The sequence below is a fragment of the Marmota marmota genome, unplaced genomic scaffold (assembly GCF_001458135.2).
Source record: "Marmota marmota marmota unplaced genomic scaffold, marMar, whole genome shotgun sequence".
Lineage (NCBI taxonomy): Eukaryota > Metazoa > Chordata > Mammalia > Rodentia > Sciuridae > Marmota > Marmota marmota.
The window spans coordinates 5,177,332-5,191,222 of NW_025999891.1; the positions used below are offsets into that span (position 1 = coordinate 5,177,332).

At 51.9% G+C, this 13,891-nt stretch overlaps 1 protein-coding gene across 3 annotated transcripts in view; it reads left to right on the forward strand.

Annotated features, from left to right (window-relative positions):
- The window catches only part of Nos2 (nitric oxide synthase 2), a 37,116-nt gene that overhangs the window by 22,927 nt on the left and 298 nt on the right, over window positions 1-13,891 (forward strand). For 2 of the 3 annotated variants that reach the window (XM_048794391.1, XM_048794383.1), the window contains 12 exons: window positions 892-941; window positions 1,260-1,434; window positions 2,255-2,387; window positions 3,986-4,064; window positions 5,030-5,211; window positions 6,215-6,378; window positions 7,230-7,437; window positions 8,763-8,850; window positions 9,236-9,369; window positions 10,652-10,800; window positions 11,604-11,798; window positions 13,579-13,891. The exon at window positions 13,579-13,891 is cut by the window's right edge and continues 298 nt beyond it. In XM_048794391.1, the coding sequence (XP_048650348.1) occupies window positions 892-941; window positions 1,260-1,434; window positions 2,255-2,387; window positions 3,986-4,064; window positions 5,030-5,211; window positions 6,215-6,378; window positions 7,230-7,437; window positions 8,763-8,850; window positions 9,236-9,369; window positions 10,652-10,800; window positions 11,604-11,798; window positions 13,579-13,674 (1,653 nt within the window). In that variant the 3' untranslated portion in view covers window positions 13,675-13,891. The remainder of the gene's footprint in view (window positions 1-891; window positions 942-1,259; window positions 1,435-2,254; window positions 2,388-3,985; window positions 4,065-5,029; window positions 5,212-6,214; window positions 6,379-7,229; window positions 7,438-8,762; window positions 8,851-9,235; window positions 9,370-10,651; window positions 10,801-11,603; window positions 11,799-13,578) is intronic. The other variant, XM_015501143.2, reaches the window with a different exon arrangement.

Below are 13,891 nucleotides of genomic sequence, written 5' to 3' on the forward strand. Positions count from 1 at the left end.
AAGGATGAAAAATAAATTGAGAAGAGAATAACTAAAAAATAAAATACACAAAAGGGAATAATTTCCATGATTTGACACTGTTTATGCTGGATCACACAGCACCTAAAATTGTTTTGGGTTCCTGGGAAATCAGGGTTATTTTAGAGAATATGTGGCCAATTGTTTTTGCTCCTACCTGGTTCCAAAGAAGAAGGAAGGCTCATGTCCTTTAGGAGACCCTCTGTGGATGCCCCACTATAGGGCAGGCCCTGCTTTTCTGGAGCTGGATGCATTGGGGTCGGGTTGTTCTGGATCCTCCACTGAGGGGCAGTGCCCACGTGAGCTGCTACGGTTGACTGGTCTCCAAGATAAGCTGAACTTGTCCACGGAGCCCTGGTCAGGTGGTCCTACATCTAAACCAAACTGCACTGTGGACCTGGATCCTTCTGCTAGATGTGGCCAGATTTTTGTCTTGTTTTGTTGGGTACCAGGGATTGAACCCAGAGCCACTTAACCACTAGCCACATCCCCAGCCCATTTTTGTGTTTATATATATATTTAGTTGCAGGTAGATTCAATACCTTTATTTTATTTATTTATATGTGGTGCTGAGGATCTATCCCAGTGCCTCACGTGTGTTAGGTGAGCGCTCTACTGCTGAGACACAACACCATCCCTTTTATGTTTTATTTTGAGACACGGTCTCCATAAGTTGCTAGGGCCTTGCTGAGTTGCTGAGGCTGGTTTTGAATTTGTGCTCCTCCAGCCTCAGCCTCTGGAGTTGCTGGGATTACAGGTGTGCCCAGCCCAGCTAGATATGGCTAGTTTTTAAATGGGCCACCAGGAGAAAAAGAAAAAGTTGTGCTTGTGTGAATCCTGGCCTGCAAACTCTGTGGTTGTCTCCCTTTCTAGACTCTGAAGAAATCCCTCTTCATGCTGAAGGAGCTCACCAACACCTTCAGGTCAGGCTCTTCCCCACTCCTTTTTTGGCTGAGCCCAACCTCTGGGTCCAGAGTCTGGGATCTGGGGATGAAACTGGATGTGCATAAGTGGGTCTTCCTGGAATTGTCCAGCACAGGGACAGCCCTAATCTGAAGTTTATCCTTTGAGTGTGTTGTGGAACCAGCTGGGGAAACCACTTCCTCTCCTAGGTCTGCTAGCTAAGCGTGCATTGGTCATGGGAGTTGGTGGTGAGGGCCAGAGGCTAAAGAGGGTGCTGCTTTGGCAAGGGGTGCTGCTTGCATGTGACCTGAGTCTCTGTGTGTGTCCTCCTGGGGCAGGTATGCCGTGTTCGGTCTTGGCTCCAGCATGTACCCACAGTTCTGTGCATTTGCTCATGACATCGACCAAAAGTTGTCCCACCTGGGAGCCTCTCAGCTCACCCCAATGGGGGAAGGTGACGAGCTCAGCGGACAGGAGGATGCATTCCGTACCTGGGCCGTGCACACCTTCAAGGTCAGTACCCAGCCAGAGCTGCCCCATGATGGGGTGTCTTCACACCCAGGACATGTGTACCAGCCATCCTGGGTGGTGCGACTTCTGCCCCACCCTGTGGGTAGGTCCCAGGTGTGGGCCAGGGGACTCAGATCAAGGCTGTGATGCTCCCTCCTCCCAGAAGAGTTCTTATTTTTTAAACCATTTTTTAGTTGTAGATGGACATAATACCTTTATTTTATTTATTTATTTTTAAAAAATATGGTACTGAGGATTGAACCCAGTACCTCACGTGTGCTAGGCATGCACTTTACCACTGAGCCACAACCCTGGCCTTCTAGGTCACCTCTTAACAACCACATCTTGTTTGGGACTCCCAGCCACAGAGAGCTGGGGACAGAGGGCACATAGTTGAGCTCTTTGGATCTGGCTCAGTATCTCTGTAGACCTTTATTATGGAGGCTGCCTGTGGGTGTAGGGGACTTACCACTGAAGGGAAGAGTTTTGCTCAGCAAAGGTGCTCAGGAGCCGTGGCTTGAGCTGGGGGCACTTAGTTTCAAAGCCCAGGCCTCCTTCATGTGATTCACATAAAGTATTCAAACCTCCCTCACCATGTTGGCAAGACGATGTCAGTATTAATATTTATAATATTAGTGGTAACTACTGTGTGCAAAGCCTGGGCACCTCTTTGAGTCCCTATAGTGACCCTATAGATTCATGTGCTTAGAAATTCTATGAAGCACTCAGCTTGGTGCTGGGTCCATGGTGAGGGCCTACAATCTGATAGCCCCACTGGTGATGAGGAGGATGATGATTGACACCAGTCTGCACTGCCTTCCAGGCTGCCTGCGACACGTTTGACATTCGAGGTAAGCACCACATTCAGATCCCCAAGCTCTACACGGGCAGCATGACCTGGGAGCCTCGCCACCACAGGCTTGTGCAGGACTCACAGCCCTTGGACCTCAACAAAGGTACCTGCCTCTCTGCACCACATGAGGCCTGTTTAGCCTCCTGCCTGGGTTGGGTGTCTGGGCTTTGAGCCCGCAACCAAGGAGACCACCAGGTCCCTCTGAATAGAGACAGCAGCTGGGGCTGCCAGGCATCTGCCTCAGTGAATCCAAGAGCCTGGTACCCAACCAGATCCCAGGCTGCAAAGAGACCTGTTGAAGAAGATGCTCTGGGAGGGAGGGTGGGCCCGCTTCAGGGGTGGGCTGACTGTGCTGGTGTTTTGTTGCTGATACCATGAACGGTTGATCTAAGAGACCCTGACACTCAACCTGTGAGAAAGGGACAGAATAATTGAAGTTCAAGGAGGTGAAGCAAGTGGTAGCTTGGCCAGGTTAGGAGCTGAGCCCAGCTTTACTAATGGTGACAGGGTGAGATGACTCCAGGCTGTGGTCAAGCTCTGCTCCCTCGGGGTGTTGTGCCTGCTCCCTAAGAACAGAGATCCTGCAGGCTTCTGCATGTTCAGAACATCCCCAACCTCAGTTCGGCCCTCCTATGGATCCCAAGCCAGGGAGTTGCCCTGGGACATCATGCATATTGGGTTCTAAATTAAATTTCCCAATAGTTAGCAGCAGCACATCCACCATCTGTCAGATGAGGGGTCTTTATATTCAGAAACAGGGGGAAAACAGAAGGAAAAAAAATCCCAATAGCTTCCACTGTCTATTAGTCAGCTTTTTGTCAGTTACAGTTTGGATCTGGAAGGTTACCCCTACCCATTCATTTGTTAGGCAGTGTTCAGAGGTGAAAAAACTAGATTGTGGGGGCTGTAATCCCATCTGTGGATTAATCCACTTGATGGATTAATAATTTGAATGAACTACTGGGTGGTAACTATAGGCAGGTGAGGTGTGATTGGAGGAAGTAGGTCCCCAGAGGTGTGGCCTTGGGGACTATATATGTCCCTGATCCTTTCCTTCCTCTTTCCCTCTGTTTCTTGGCGGCCCTGAACTTAATAGCTTTCCTCCATTCCATCATCCCACCATGATGTTCTGCTTCCTCTCAGGCTCAGAGCAGTGGAGTCGGCTGGCCATGGACTGAGACCTGAAACCAGGAGCCCAACCTCTGAGTGGTTCTTTTCAATATTTTGGTCACAGCAACCAAAAGCTGACAAACACATACCTGACAAAAACAACTTAGAGGAGGAAGGATTTATTTTGGCTCGTGGTTTCAGAGGTGTCAGTCCACGGTCGGCTGACTCCATGGCGAAGGAAAGCTGCTCAGCTCATGGCAGCCAGAAAGCAGAGAGAAAGAGGAAGGGGTCAGGGACAAGATGTAGTCCCCAAGGGCATGCCCCTAGTGATCTATTTCCTTCAACCAGTCCCCACCTCCTACAATTTCCAGCAATGACTTCAAATTATTTATCCACTGGCCAGAGCCCTCAAGATCCAATCCCTTCCCCAAAGCCCCACCTCTGAGTACCGCTGCATTGGGGATACGTCTTCAACACAGGGACTGTTCATATCCAACGCGTAACAGGCAGTGGGCAAGAATAATTGACTCAGACATGGAACTTCCCTCACCATTGCTTTAGAACCCCCTTTTCCTATCTGTGTCTCCACAGCCCTCAGCCACATGCACGCCAAGAAGGTGTTCACCATGAGGCTCAAATCTCAGCAGAATCTACAGAGTCCTAAATCCAGGTGAGGTATTGTGCAGGGCTCTTGGATGATGTTCCAAGAAAATTCTGTTTTGATAAATGGAAGACCGGAGCAAGTCAGTCCTTGAAGGGAAAGGATAGAAGCATCTGCTGTCACTAGAAGTATGATGCCATCATAGCTGGGCATGGAGGTGCATGCCTGTAATCTCAGCAGCTCTGAAGTCTGAGGCAGGAGGATTGCAAGTTCAAAGCCAGCCTCAGCAACTTAGCAAGACCCTGTCTCAAAATAAAACATAAAAGGGTCAGGATGTGGCTCAGTAGTTAAGTACCCTTAGGTTCAATCCCCAGTACCCCCACCCCCCCCAAAAAAAATACCACCAGTAGGATCAACTGGTCTACTAACCTGTGGCCACCTGTGTGTCTTTGCAGCCAGTTTCAATTGACCAGCCAGTTGTCCAGCTTGGGAACAAAGCCCCTGCTTTGCTTTCTCTCCTTCCTCACTAGACTCTTTCATTGAAAGGAGAGACCCAGGGACACAAGTCATTGGGGTCTTAAGAGCTGCCATGAAGTTTTGGCAGGGAGGAAATGTCCTAGCCAGGAAGCTGAGCACTGGGGATCATCTGTGGGTTTTATTTCTCTGTACTGTCCTCTCCGAAGTTCATTAGGGATACTGGACTTTTTTCTAGTAAGGACAGGATTTTGCGCTGGGGAGAGGGAAGCATTTCTTCCAGTACCCAGAGATCTCCACGCAGGAGGCTGTCTTTCAGCAAAGCCTCCAGCTAGACCTCGGGGGCTTGGCGGGCTGCCCAAGCAGGGCGGGGTGGCCTTCTCCCAAGGGAAAATTGTGGGATGCTGAGTCTTCCTGCCCAAAGCTATGCCTGGTCCCCAACTCAGGCTCAAGGAACCAGGCAGGAAAATGACAGGAGGGCACATTTCCTGGGGAAACTGGCCCGCCTTCCAGGTGGCCGGGAGGAAATCCTGGCAGTCACCAAGTCCTTCCTTCCACAGCCGCACCACCCTCCTGGTGGAGCTCTCCTGCGAGGACAGCACAGACCTGAGCTACCTGCCTGGAGAGCACCTCGGGGTTTTCCCAAGCAACCAGCTGGCCCTGGTCCAAGGCATCTTGGAGCGAGTAGTGGACAGCCCCGAAGCCCAGCAGACTGTGCGCCTGGAGGCCCTGGATGACAGCGGTGAGCCCTTGGCTGAGAGCCCCTCTCCAGCCAGCTCAGGGCTGGGCCCCTACCTACCCCAGGCCAGCTACCCCAGCCCCGGCCTGTAGGAATAGCTCCCTGGCCTTAGTGTCCTTGGGGTTACTGATACCACCAAAGAACATACCCTCTAAGCACAGAGGCCAAGATAGGAAAGTGGGGGTCAGAGAAGTAAAGCTGGGCCTCATCTCTCCCTGCCCAGGAGAAATGGGGAGAGCCTGAAACTAAGGGATGAGCAGCCAGAGATGCCCCTGTGGTTCATCAGACTTCTGGCCCAGATGAAATAATAATAATAATTATTATAATCTTTACCAACATTTATCGAGTACCTGTGTACAGGGCACTGTATCGACTGTTTTACACGCCTGATTTTATTCAATGTTCGTAGGAGCTCAGTAAGATAGGTTTTGTCATCAGATCCATTTCTCAGGGAAGGAACCCGAAGCCCTATGGTTCAGTCATTCATACAGGAAACAGGGAGCCAGAGTTTGAACCCAGGTCTGCTGGCCCCAGGATCCATGCTGTGACTACCCTGCACACTGCCCCTTGGGACTCCTTCACCCTTGCCATCTCACTTTGGGCTAATCACCTGCTCAGCCAGCACCTCTTGGTATAATACCCAAGGGCATGGTGGTCATGAGTCTTTCTCTAAATGAACAAGAGGCCTCTGGACTATACCTCAGACTCCGGTGGAATTTAGCCAGTGGGAGTCTGTAGTTCACTGTGGATATCTTGCTAAGGTACAGGTATAGGCCAGAGAAGGACGTGGTTAGTTTGTAGGAATAGGATCATATCATTTTGGATGCGTATTGAAGGACTGTTAGTCCCCTGAGAGTCGGCCTTTCCTGGCAGCCCTATCTCTGGGTGCCACCTTCTTTTCTCCCCTGCAGCTGGAGCATAAAGTGTGTCTTCCCAGAGTCCCATCTCCTTCCGGGAAACTCAGGTGGGGCATTTTCCTCTCCTGATGCCTTCCTTCCCTCTGCAGGCAGCTACTGGATCAGGGACAAGAGGCTGCCCCCCTGCTCGCTCAGTCAGGCCCTCACCTACTTCCTGGACATCACCACGCCCCCAACCCCTCTGCAGCTCCAAAAACTGGCCAGGCTGGCCACAGAGGAGTCTGAGAGACAGAGGCTGGAGACCCTGTGCCAGGTAAATGTCAGGGTTGGTGGGTGAGGCCGGGGAAGTTCCCAGAGTGGGTCTTTAACCTTCAAGAGGATCTCCCCAGATTCCCAAGGCGAGACTTGTCAAGGGCTAGTGGGAAGCAGGACATTGTCTGTCATCCCTGCTGTAGGACACAGTTGTGTGGAATAAACTGAATTTTTCTCAGTGCCAGCAGGATGTAGCCAAAGTGCACTTCCTTGGGAATGAGCTAGAAAGAGGATCCACTATGTCTTGCTTGTCCTTGTCCTCTCAAAACATGTCACTTAAAAGCATGAGAGAAGGGGTGGTGTGGACGAATGGATAAGTGATGCAGTGACAGAGAGCAGAATTAGCATCTTAATGAGAGCATGCATTAACTCACCTGTAGCTTCTGGGCCCAAGTCTTTGCTAAGAGTCACCAGACATCGTTATCATCATCCTCATTGTGGTCATCTTTATCCCAACCCTCCCACTACTGTACTTTCCAGCTGTGCTGTACTGACTTGACACATGCCATCTCATTTAATTCTCACAATGTCCCCACGTGGGCAGTGACACTGTCCTTGCTTCACAAAGGTTAAGTAAGGGGGATGGTTCTATAGCTTGGAAGGGTGTCTGACCAAGATTCAAACCCAGATCTAACTGGTTCCAAAGCCTTGCCCCGATTTAGATCGCAATGGAGTTGAGCTGCCCACAGCAGAGTTCTGGGCACACAGTTAGACAAATGCTACTCCAGGGTGGGAGCGCTTCCTCTGCAGGTTGGGAGTCTCAGCACCCTGGACAGCGCATGCTGCAGGATTGAACGGTGAATACTGGGCGGGGCAGATACCCTGAGTCCTCACCCTGCCCTTGACTCTCAGCCCTCAGAATACAACAAGTGGAAGTCCACCAACAGCCCCACGTTCCTGGAGGTGCTGGAGGAGTTCCCATCACTGCGGGTACCGGCTGCCTTCCTGCTCTCCCAGCTCCCTCTTCTGAAACCGCGCTACTACTCCATCAGCTCCTCCCGGGACCACACACCCACAGAGGTCCACCTCACCGTGGCCGTGGTCACTTACCGCACCCAAGGTGAAGGGCACAGCTCTCCTGCTTCTGGGGCAGCTTTTCAACATCTGGGAGTTTTGGTCTCATTAGTTAAACAGAATGGTAACCCCGCCCCCTCCCAGAGTTGTCAATCATACTCTAGGTGTGCGGAAGAGATCACCACAGAGCAGGTGCTAAGCTCACTGCTTTGAATCACTAGGGTCAGTAGCCAGGTGAGATAGGTTCTGTGCATTCCACAGAGAAGCTGAGCCATTGTTCCAAGTCACACTAGTTGTAAGTGGACAGCTGAGATTCAAACCCGGTTTGTTTAATTGCTGAATCCTGGTTCTTCATCACTTTGAGACAAGTTAATGAGATCACATGGGGAGACCATCCAACACTCAAGGGGAGCCCAGTGATTCTTAGTCCCCCGAGAGTCATCCTGAGCACAGGGTGGTTCTGACTTGGTTGGTCACTCATTCATTCCATTCATTCAGGGATGGCTTATGTCACACTTCTCTGCTGGGCACCATGATGGGTGTGGAAACGCAGCAGGCATAGCTCCTGTGCTCATGGAGTATCTAGAGAGACAAAGAAGAGACAGGCATGGAAATAATTAAGTAGCCAAGAAGGAACGTGTAGAGGACCATGATGGAGCTCATGGAGAGGCCAATCCCTTGTGTGGTCTTGGCTCTTTCCCTGGACACACTTGGTCCCCTTCCCTGGCCCCTGTCATTCAGCATTATCTGTGGTGGCAAGCTGGGATCCGGCCACACTGGGAGCCCCCCATCCTCTGTGAAGAATAGTCACACAGCTTCTAAGAGCTCACAGAGGCTGTGTCAGTCCACCAGCGAGCTCCCCATGGACCAGGTCTTAGTCCTAGGGCCTGAAGGCCAGGAGGGACTACGAGGAAAGAGAGTGACATCAGATCAGACGGGGTGAGCGGGAGGCATCCCCCACCCAGGCTATACCTGCAAGGGCTACCCTCATGAGGACACACCCAGCAGTGGCCATCTCCAAGCTGATTGGGGACTGGGGGGGAGTCATCCCTGGAGAAACTCTTGTAAGAATCAGGGACCCAGAGCCATCCACCACCTGAGCAACCTGTCAAGCCACTTTCCCTCTCTGAGACTCGGTTTCTGAGAGGTAAAAGGGGCACCTTGCCTGCCAAGTCCTTGGCATCCTTTCCCAGCTCTGGATGTGTAGAGGGTGGACCCCAGAACCAGAGACACACAGCCCCTCATTCAGCCCTTAGAGCGTCTGAGTGGGCAGGCCAGCCCAAGGGGGTGCGTCAGTGTGGGAGGAGCAGCTGACAGGGTCGCCTGCGGGCTGGAGGGGGAACGTTGGTCAGGTCTGTTCTGTCATTGCAGGTGGCCAGGGTCCACTGCACCACGGCGTCTGCAGCACGTGGCTCAGCAGCCTGATGCCCCAGGACCCAGTGCCCTGCTTTGTGCGAAGGTAAACACCCTCCCATCCCTGTGGGACCACTGACCTCTGGGTGTCCTGGGATGAGAGAGAGAGATTGGGGGTTAGGTGCCCCTCTGGGCCACTTGGTCCAGTACTGAGGCCACACTTGGCCTCCCCATTTTATCCCTTGGCTGAGTCTCTAGCAGGTGCCCAGAGTACAGTGGGGTCAGGTCTTTTCAGAAGGCTCCTGGGTGGGGAGATGATGTGCCTGGACAGGACAAGGGAGGTGGCTGGCAGGAAGTTGACCTGGAGCTCGTTCTCCTCCATCCCCAACACCACCTCCTGGCCACACGCCCAGCATCCCAGCCCCTGTCCTGCACCTGCACCAGCCCAGGATGTCTGAGGATGTGGCCTCTCTTCTTCTGTCTCCCTTCAGTGCCAGCAGTTTCCAGCTGCCCGAGGACCCCTCCCATCCCTGCATCCTCATTGGGCCCGGCACAGGCATCGCGCCCTTCCGCAGTTTCTGGCAGCAGCGGCTCCATGACTCAGAGCACAAAGGTACAGCCCACGGTGAGGCCTAGCCAATGCTCATGATCCCGATTTGATCATTATTCACTGTATGCAAGTGTCAGAGTTTCACACCGTGCTCCATGAATTGGACGATAATCATGTATATTTTAAAAGAAAAAACACACACAACACAAAAAAAGAACAATGTATTGGCTTAGGATTGGTATTGAATGTGTGATTTTTTTGGGGGGGGTGGTACCAGAGACTGAATCCAGTGGCACTTAACCACTGAGCCATATCCCCAGCCCTTTTTACATTTTATTTTGAGACAGGGTTTCACTAAGTTGCTGAGGCTGGCTTTGAACTTGTGATCCTCCTGCCTAAGCCTAAGCCTCCCAAGCCACTGGGATGATAGTGCATTACTGCACCCAGATGAATGTGTGATCTTGAAAACTGCCATCATTATCTTTTTTTCTCTCTCTCTCTTTTGGCACTGGGTATTGAATTCAGGGGTACTCCACTACTGAGCCACATCCCCAGCCCTATTTTGTATTTTATTTAGAGACAGGGTCTCACTGAGTTGCTTAGCGCCTTGACGTTGCTTAGGTTGGCTTTGAATTTGTGATCCTCCTGCCTCAGGCTCCCGAGCCACTGGTATTACAGGTGCATACACTGCACCCAGCCCTTCATTATCTTCTGATTTGCATACCTCGTACTGAAAAAAAAATTTTTTTTTTAAATAAAATAGCCGGGCACAGTAGCTCACACCTGTAATTCAAGCTACTTGGGAGACTCAGGCAAGAGGATTACAAGTTTGAGGCCAGCCTCTGCAACTTAGCAAGATTCTGTCTGAAAATAAAAAATAAAAAGGACTGGGGATATACTCAGTGGTAAAGCGCCCCAGGGTTCAATCCCCAGTACTGAAAAACAAATAAATAAAATAGGATCCTAAACAGGTAGAGCTTGAAGGTACCTGGGTGGGGCACAGCATCAGATGGTCACCACCTGCCTAGAAGAACTCTGCCTCCACCCCACAGATGTTTCCTGGACCCTGTCCAGAGGAAGACCTTCCTCCAGACTTTGCCTTGGCCTGTGCATTATTTCTCTGGGAATAATGGGGGAAATCCCCACTTTTGACCTGTGGTGAGCTGGACGGACTCCTGTGCCTGCACTTCAGTTGTGTGCCCAGTTATGGCCTGGGCCTCTGATTCCTGGTTTCCTCATCTGTAAAATGGAGATTATACCCGACAGGACGCTTGAAGAGATTTCTAGTTGGTCACTTTGAGCTGTGATCTGCCCTCTGGTGGCCGTGTTGGTAACTGCAGCCTGCTGGGTCTTACAGGGCTCCAAAGAGGCCACATGACTCTGGTATTCGGGTGCCGCCACCCAGAGGAGGACCACCTGTATCGGGAGGAGATGCTGGAGATGGCCCGGAAGGGGGTGCTGCATGAAGTGCACACAGCCTATTCTCGGCTGCCCGGCAAGCCCAAGGTGAGTGCGGCGGTGAGCGGACACCAGGCAAACACCCCTGGCCCCCTTGAGCCTCCATCTCCTCAGCTGGAAAGTGGAGACATACACACTCATCAGGGTGACACGGTGGAGAGCACTGTGCCCTGTAGTCCAGGAGAAGAGACAAGCCCAGAGAGGTTTAGGATCAACTCAGGGTGACACTATGGGTTAATCCCCAGAGCCCAGCCTGCTGAAGACCCCCAGCAGCCCCCTGGGACACATGGCTGCCCAGGGAGAGGTGGTCCGGCTGGTTTACACTCCAGCTGACAAGGTTAGACAGCAGCTACTGCACTGGGCCCCAGGAACCTGGGGAGTTTGGACAAACTTTTGGCTCAGCAGTTATGAACTTATTCCTGAAGACTCCTCTTGAGCCCCTTTCTGGGCCCACTGGACATCTGGTGTGGAACAACAACAGAATCCCGATTGTCTCTGAACCCTCTGTGTGACTGGGAAGCCTGGAAACCTGCACCCCAGCTTTGAATCAATGAACCTGGGCATTGGGAGGCTGCCCTTTCTAGGGTGTAGGCAGGCAGGCCTCAGAGCCCTGAGCAGGGGGTTGACTTGATTGATGCCTCTTTGAGGTGTGATGAATTTGGAGAAAATCCGGGCGGCCCCCTGGCCTGGGCTAGGTGTCAGTGTACCTTCTCATACTGAGCCACGGTCCTGCCTGGGAGGGTGCTTACTCCCCTGACATCCCTATCTCCCCTAACGGAGGACAGCAGGCTTGACCTCCAGCCTCTCTCCCAGGGGCTAGGGACCAGACCCACCGTATCCTCTGATTTCAGGTCTATGTTCAAGACATTCTGCGGCAGCAGCTGGCTGGCGAGGTCCTCCGCGTGTTGCATGAGTCCCCGGGCCACCTCTATGTCTGTGGGGATGTGCGTATGGCCCAAGATGTGGCCCACACCCTGAAGCAGCTGGTGGCCACCAAGCTGAGCTTGAGTGAAGAGCAGGTTGAGGATTTTTTCTTCCAGCTCAAGGTACGGGGAGTTGATGTGTGGGTTCGGGGGTATAGTCAAAGGTCCAGGCTGCAGGAGCTAGGACCAGGGCGACAGGATCAGAAAAATCCCAGGACACTCCTGGGCCCCGAAGGAACCTTAGAGCAATCCAGATGGGCTATTGGAAAGCCTAACTCTACCCCCTGGTGTGGTTGCCTGTCAGCTTTAAGAAGGCAGGTCCACATGTTCTGTCTTTCCATGTTTGGAATGGGAGCAGGAGGACCTCTCTGGCCTCTCTCCAGGCCCCTTTCAGAGAGCAGCTGTGTAGCCAGAGCAGAGTAACAAACACCGGGTAGGAAACTTGTCCCCTTTGGCAGCCTCCTATGCAGGAAGCACCTGTTATTTACACCCAGGATGCTGTCTGCTTGTCCTCAGCCCCCAGTGGGAAGGACACTCGCTTCATGATGGTAACAGCCACAGTGTTCATCAGGGGCCCACCTGGGGCCAGGTGCTTATGGAGGATTCCCATGTGTTGAGGTCTGTAATCAAGTCCAGATGGTGCCTGGCACTTTGCCAGGAGGAGTGGTCTGTGAAGCAACGCCAGTGAGCCATTAAGATGATGAGGATTCCTTATTGGTTGACTGCTGTATCTAGTTTATGATAATTGAGTTAAGCTGTGTGTAATTAGTTAAGTATATATACCTCTGCTGTCCGGCAGAGAAGGGCTCCTGCTATCTCGGGTACCTGCTACTTTGAGTTCTCGTTCAGTTCCTGCTGAGTTCACTCGCAATAAAGTAGTTCCCGATTCAACCTTTAAGTTGCTTGTCACCTCTCAGTTATTTAACCCAGCCGGACTACGGCACCCATGAGGCATTTCCTTCTAAGGGCTTCACAAGGGAGGCACATTTACACCCCCATTTTACAGAGGGAGGGAGCCCCCCGGGGGTCCACAACAGTGAAGCTGAAAGCCTAGCACTCTGTCTGTGGCCCCAAAGCCTGTGCTCACCACTTCCATACTCTTCCTAAGACACGTTCTTATGTTCATCATGTTTGAGCACCTACTATGTGACAGGGATAGAGCAGTAAATAGAACAAGCAAATCCTTGCCTGGATGGAACATTCTAGAAGGATTGATACAACAGAACATGTACAATGGATACTGCATCAGGGAGGCTGCTGAGGGAGAGTTAGGGGCCTATTGTTTTAAATAAGATGTCACTGGAAGTTGACAGTTGAGAAAATACCTGAAGCAGGTGAGGAAGAAGCCTTGTGGGTAATGAGGGAGATGGCATTCTAGGCTGCTCTTTAGGGAACAGCATGCACGAAGGCCCTGGGGTGGTGTTAGCATATGTGTGTGAAGAACAGCAAGACCTCACAAATGTCTCCCAAAATGTGTTCAGAGTTGGTAAATTCCAGGGTCAGATAGTTTAGAACGTGCTCAGTTAAACAAAGGCAAACACACTGTACCATCAGATGTATCATGACAGTTTAAGACTGGGGTGGAGGAGGGGAGAGAAAGTGCACAGTAATTCCCACCCAGACTTATCTCAGACTTATGCCACTTTCTGGGGCATCTAGTGAGACGAACACTAGGCAGGAAGTAGGAATGCCATCCACCTGCAGAGCTTCAGGAGATGTTGAGAGGATTCACACCAGAGCAGGCGCTAATGGGGCTGGGGGCATAAACCAGATCCAAGTGCACTCTCCACACCAAAGGGCTCCTGCTGGCCTGTTGCGTGTCATAGAGGAGCCAGGGCTTGGTGAGTAGGGCAGGGAGGCTGAGCCAGCAGGGCTGACCTCGTGGCCCCTGTTTCTCTTCAAGAGCCAGAAGCGCTATCATGAAGATGTCTTTGGTGCTGTGTTTCCCTACGAGGTGAAAAAGGACAGGGCCGCGGGACGGCCCAACACAGGCCTCTGACGACCATTGGAGCAGTGAAAGCTGCTGGCATGGAATTTAATGACGGAGTCGACTCTCAAGCTGAGGACAAGGTCCTGGGGAGTTGGAAAAGAGCAATCTCTCCAAGCCCTTCTTAGTTCCACCATCCTTCTACTTGACCTACTACCAAGTAGCATCCTGGGCTGGTTGGAGCCAGAACTCTCTCTGAGCCCACCCTTCCTTGGGCAATGGAGTGCGG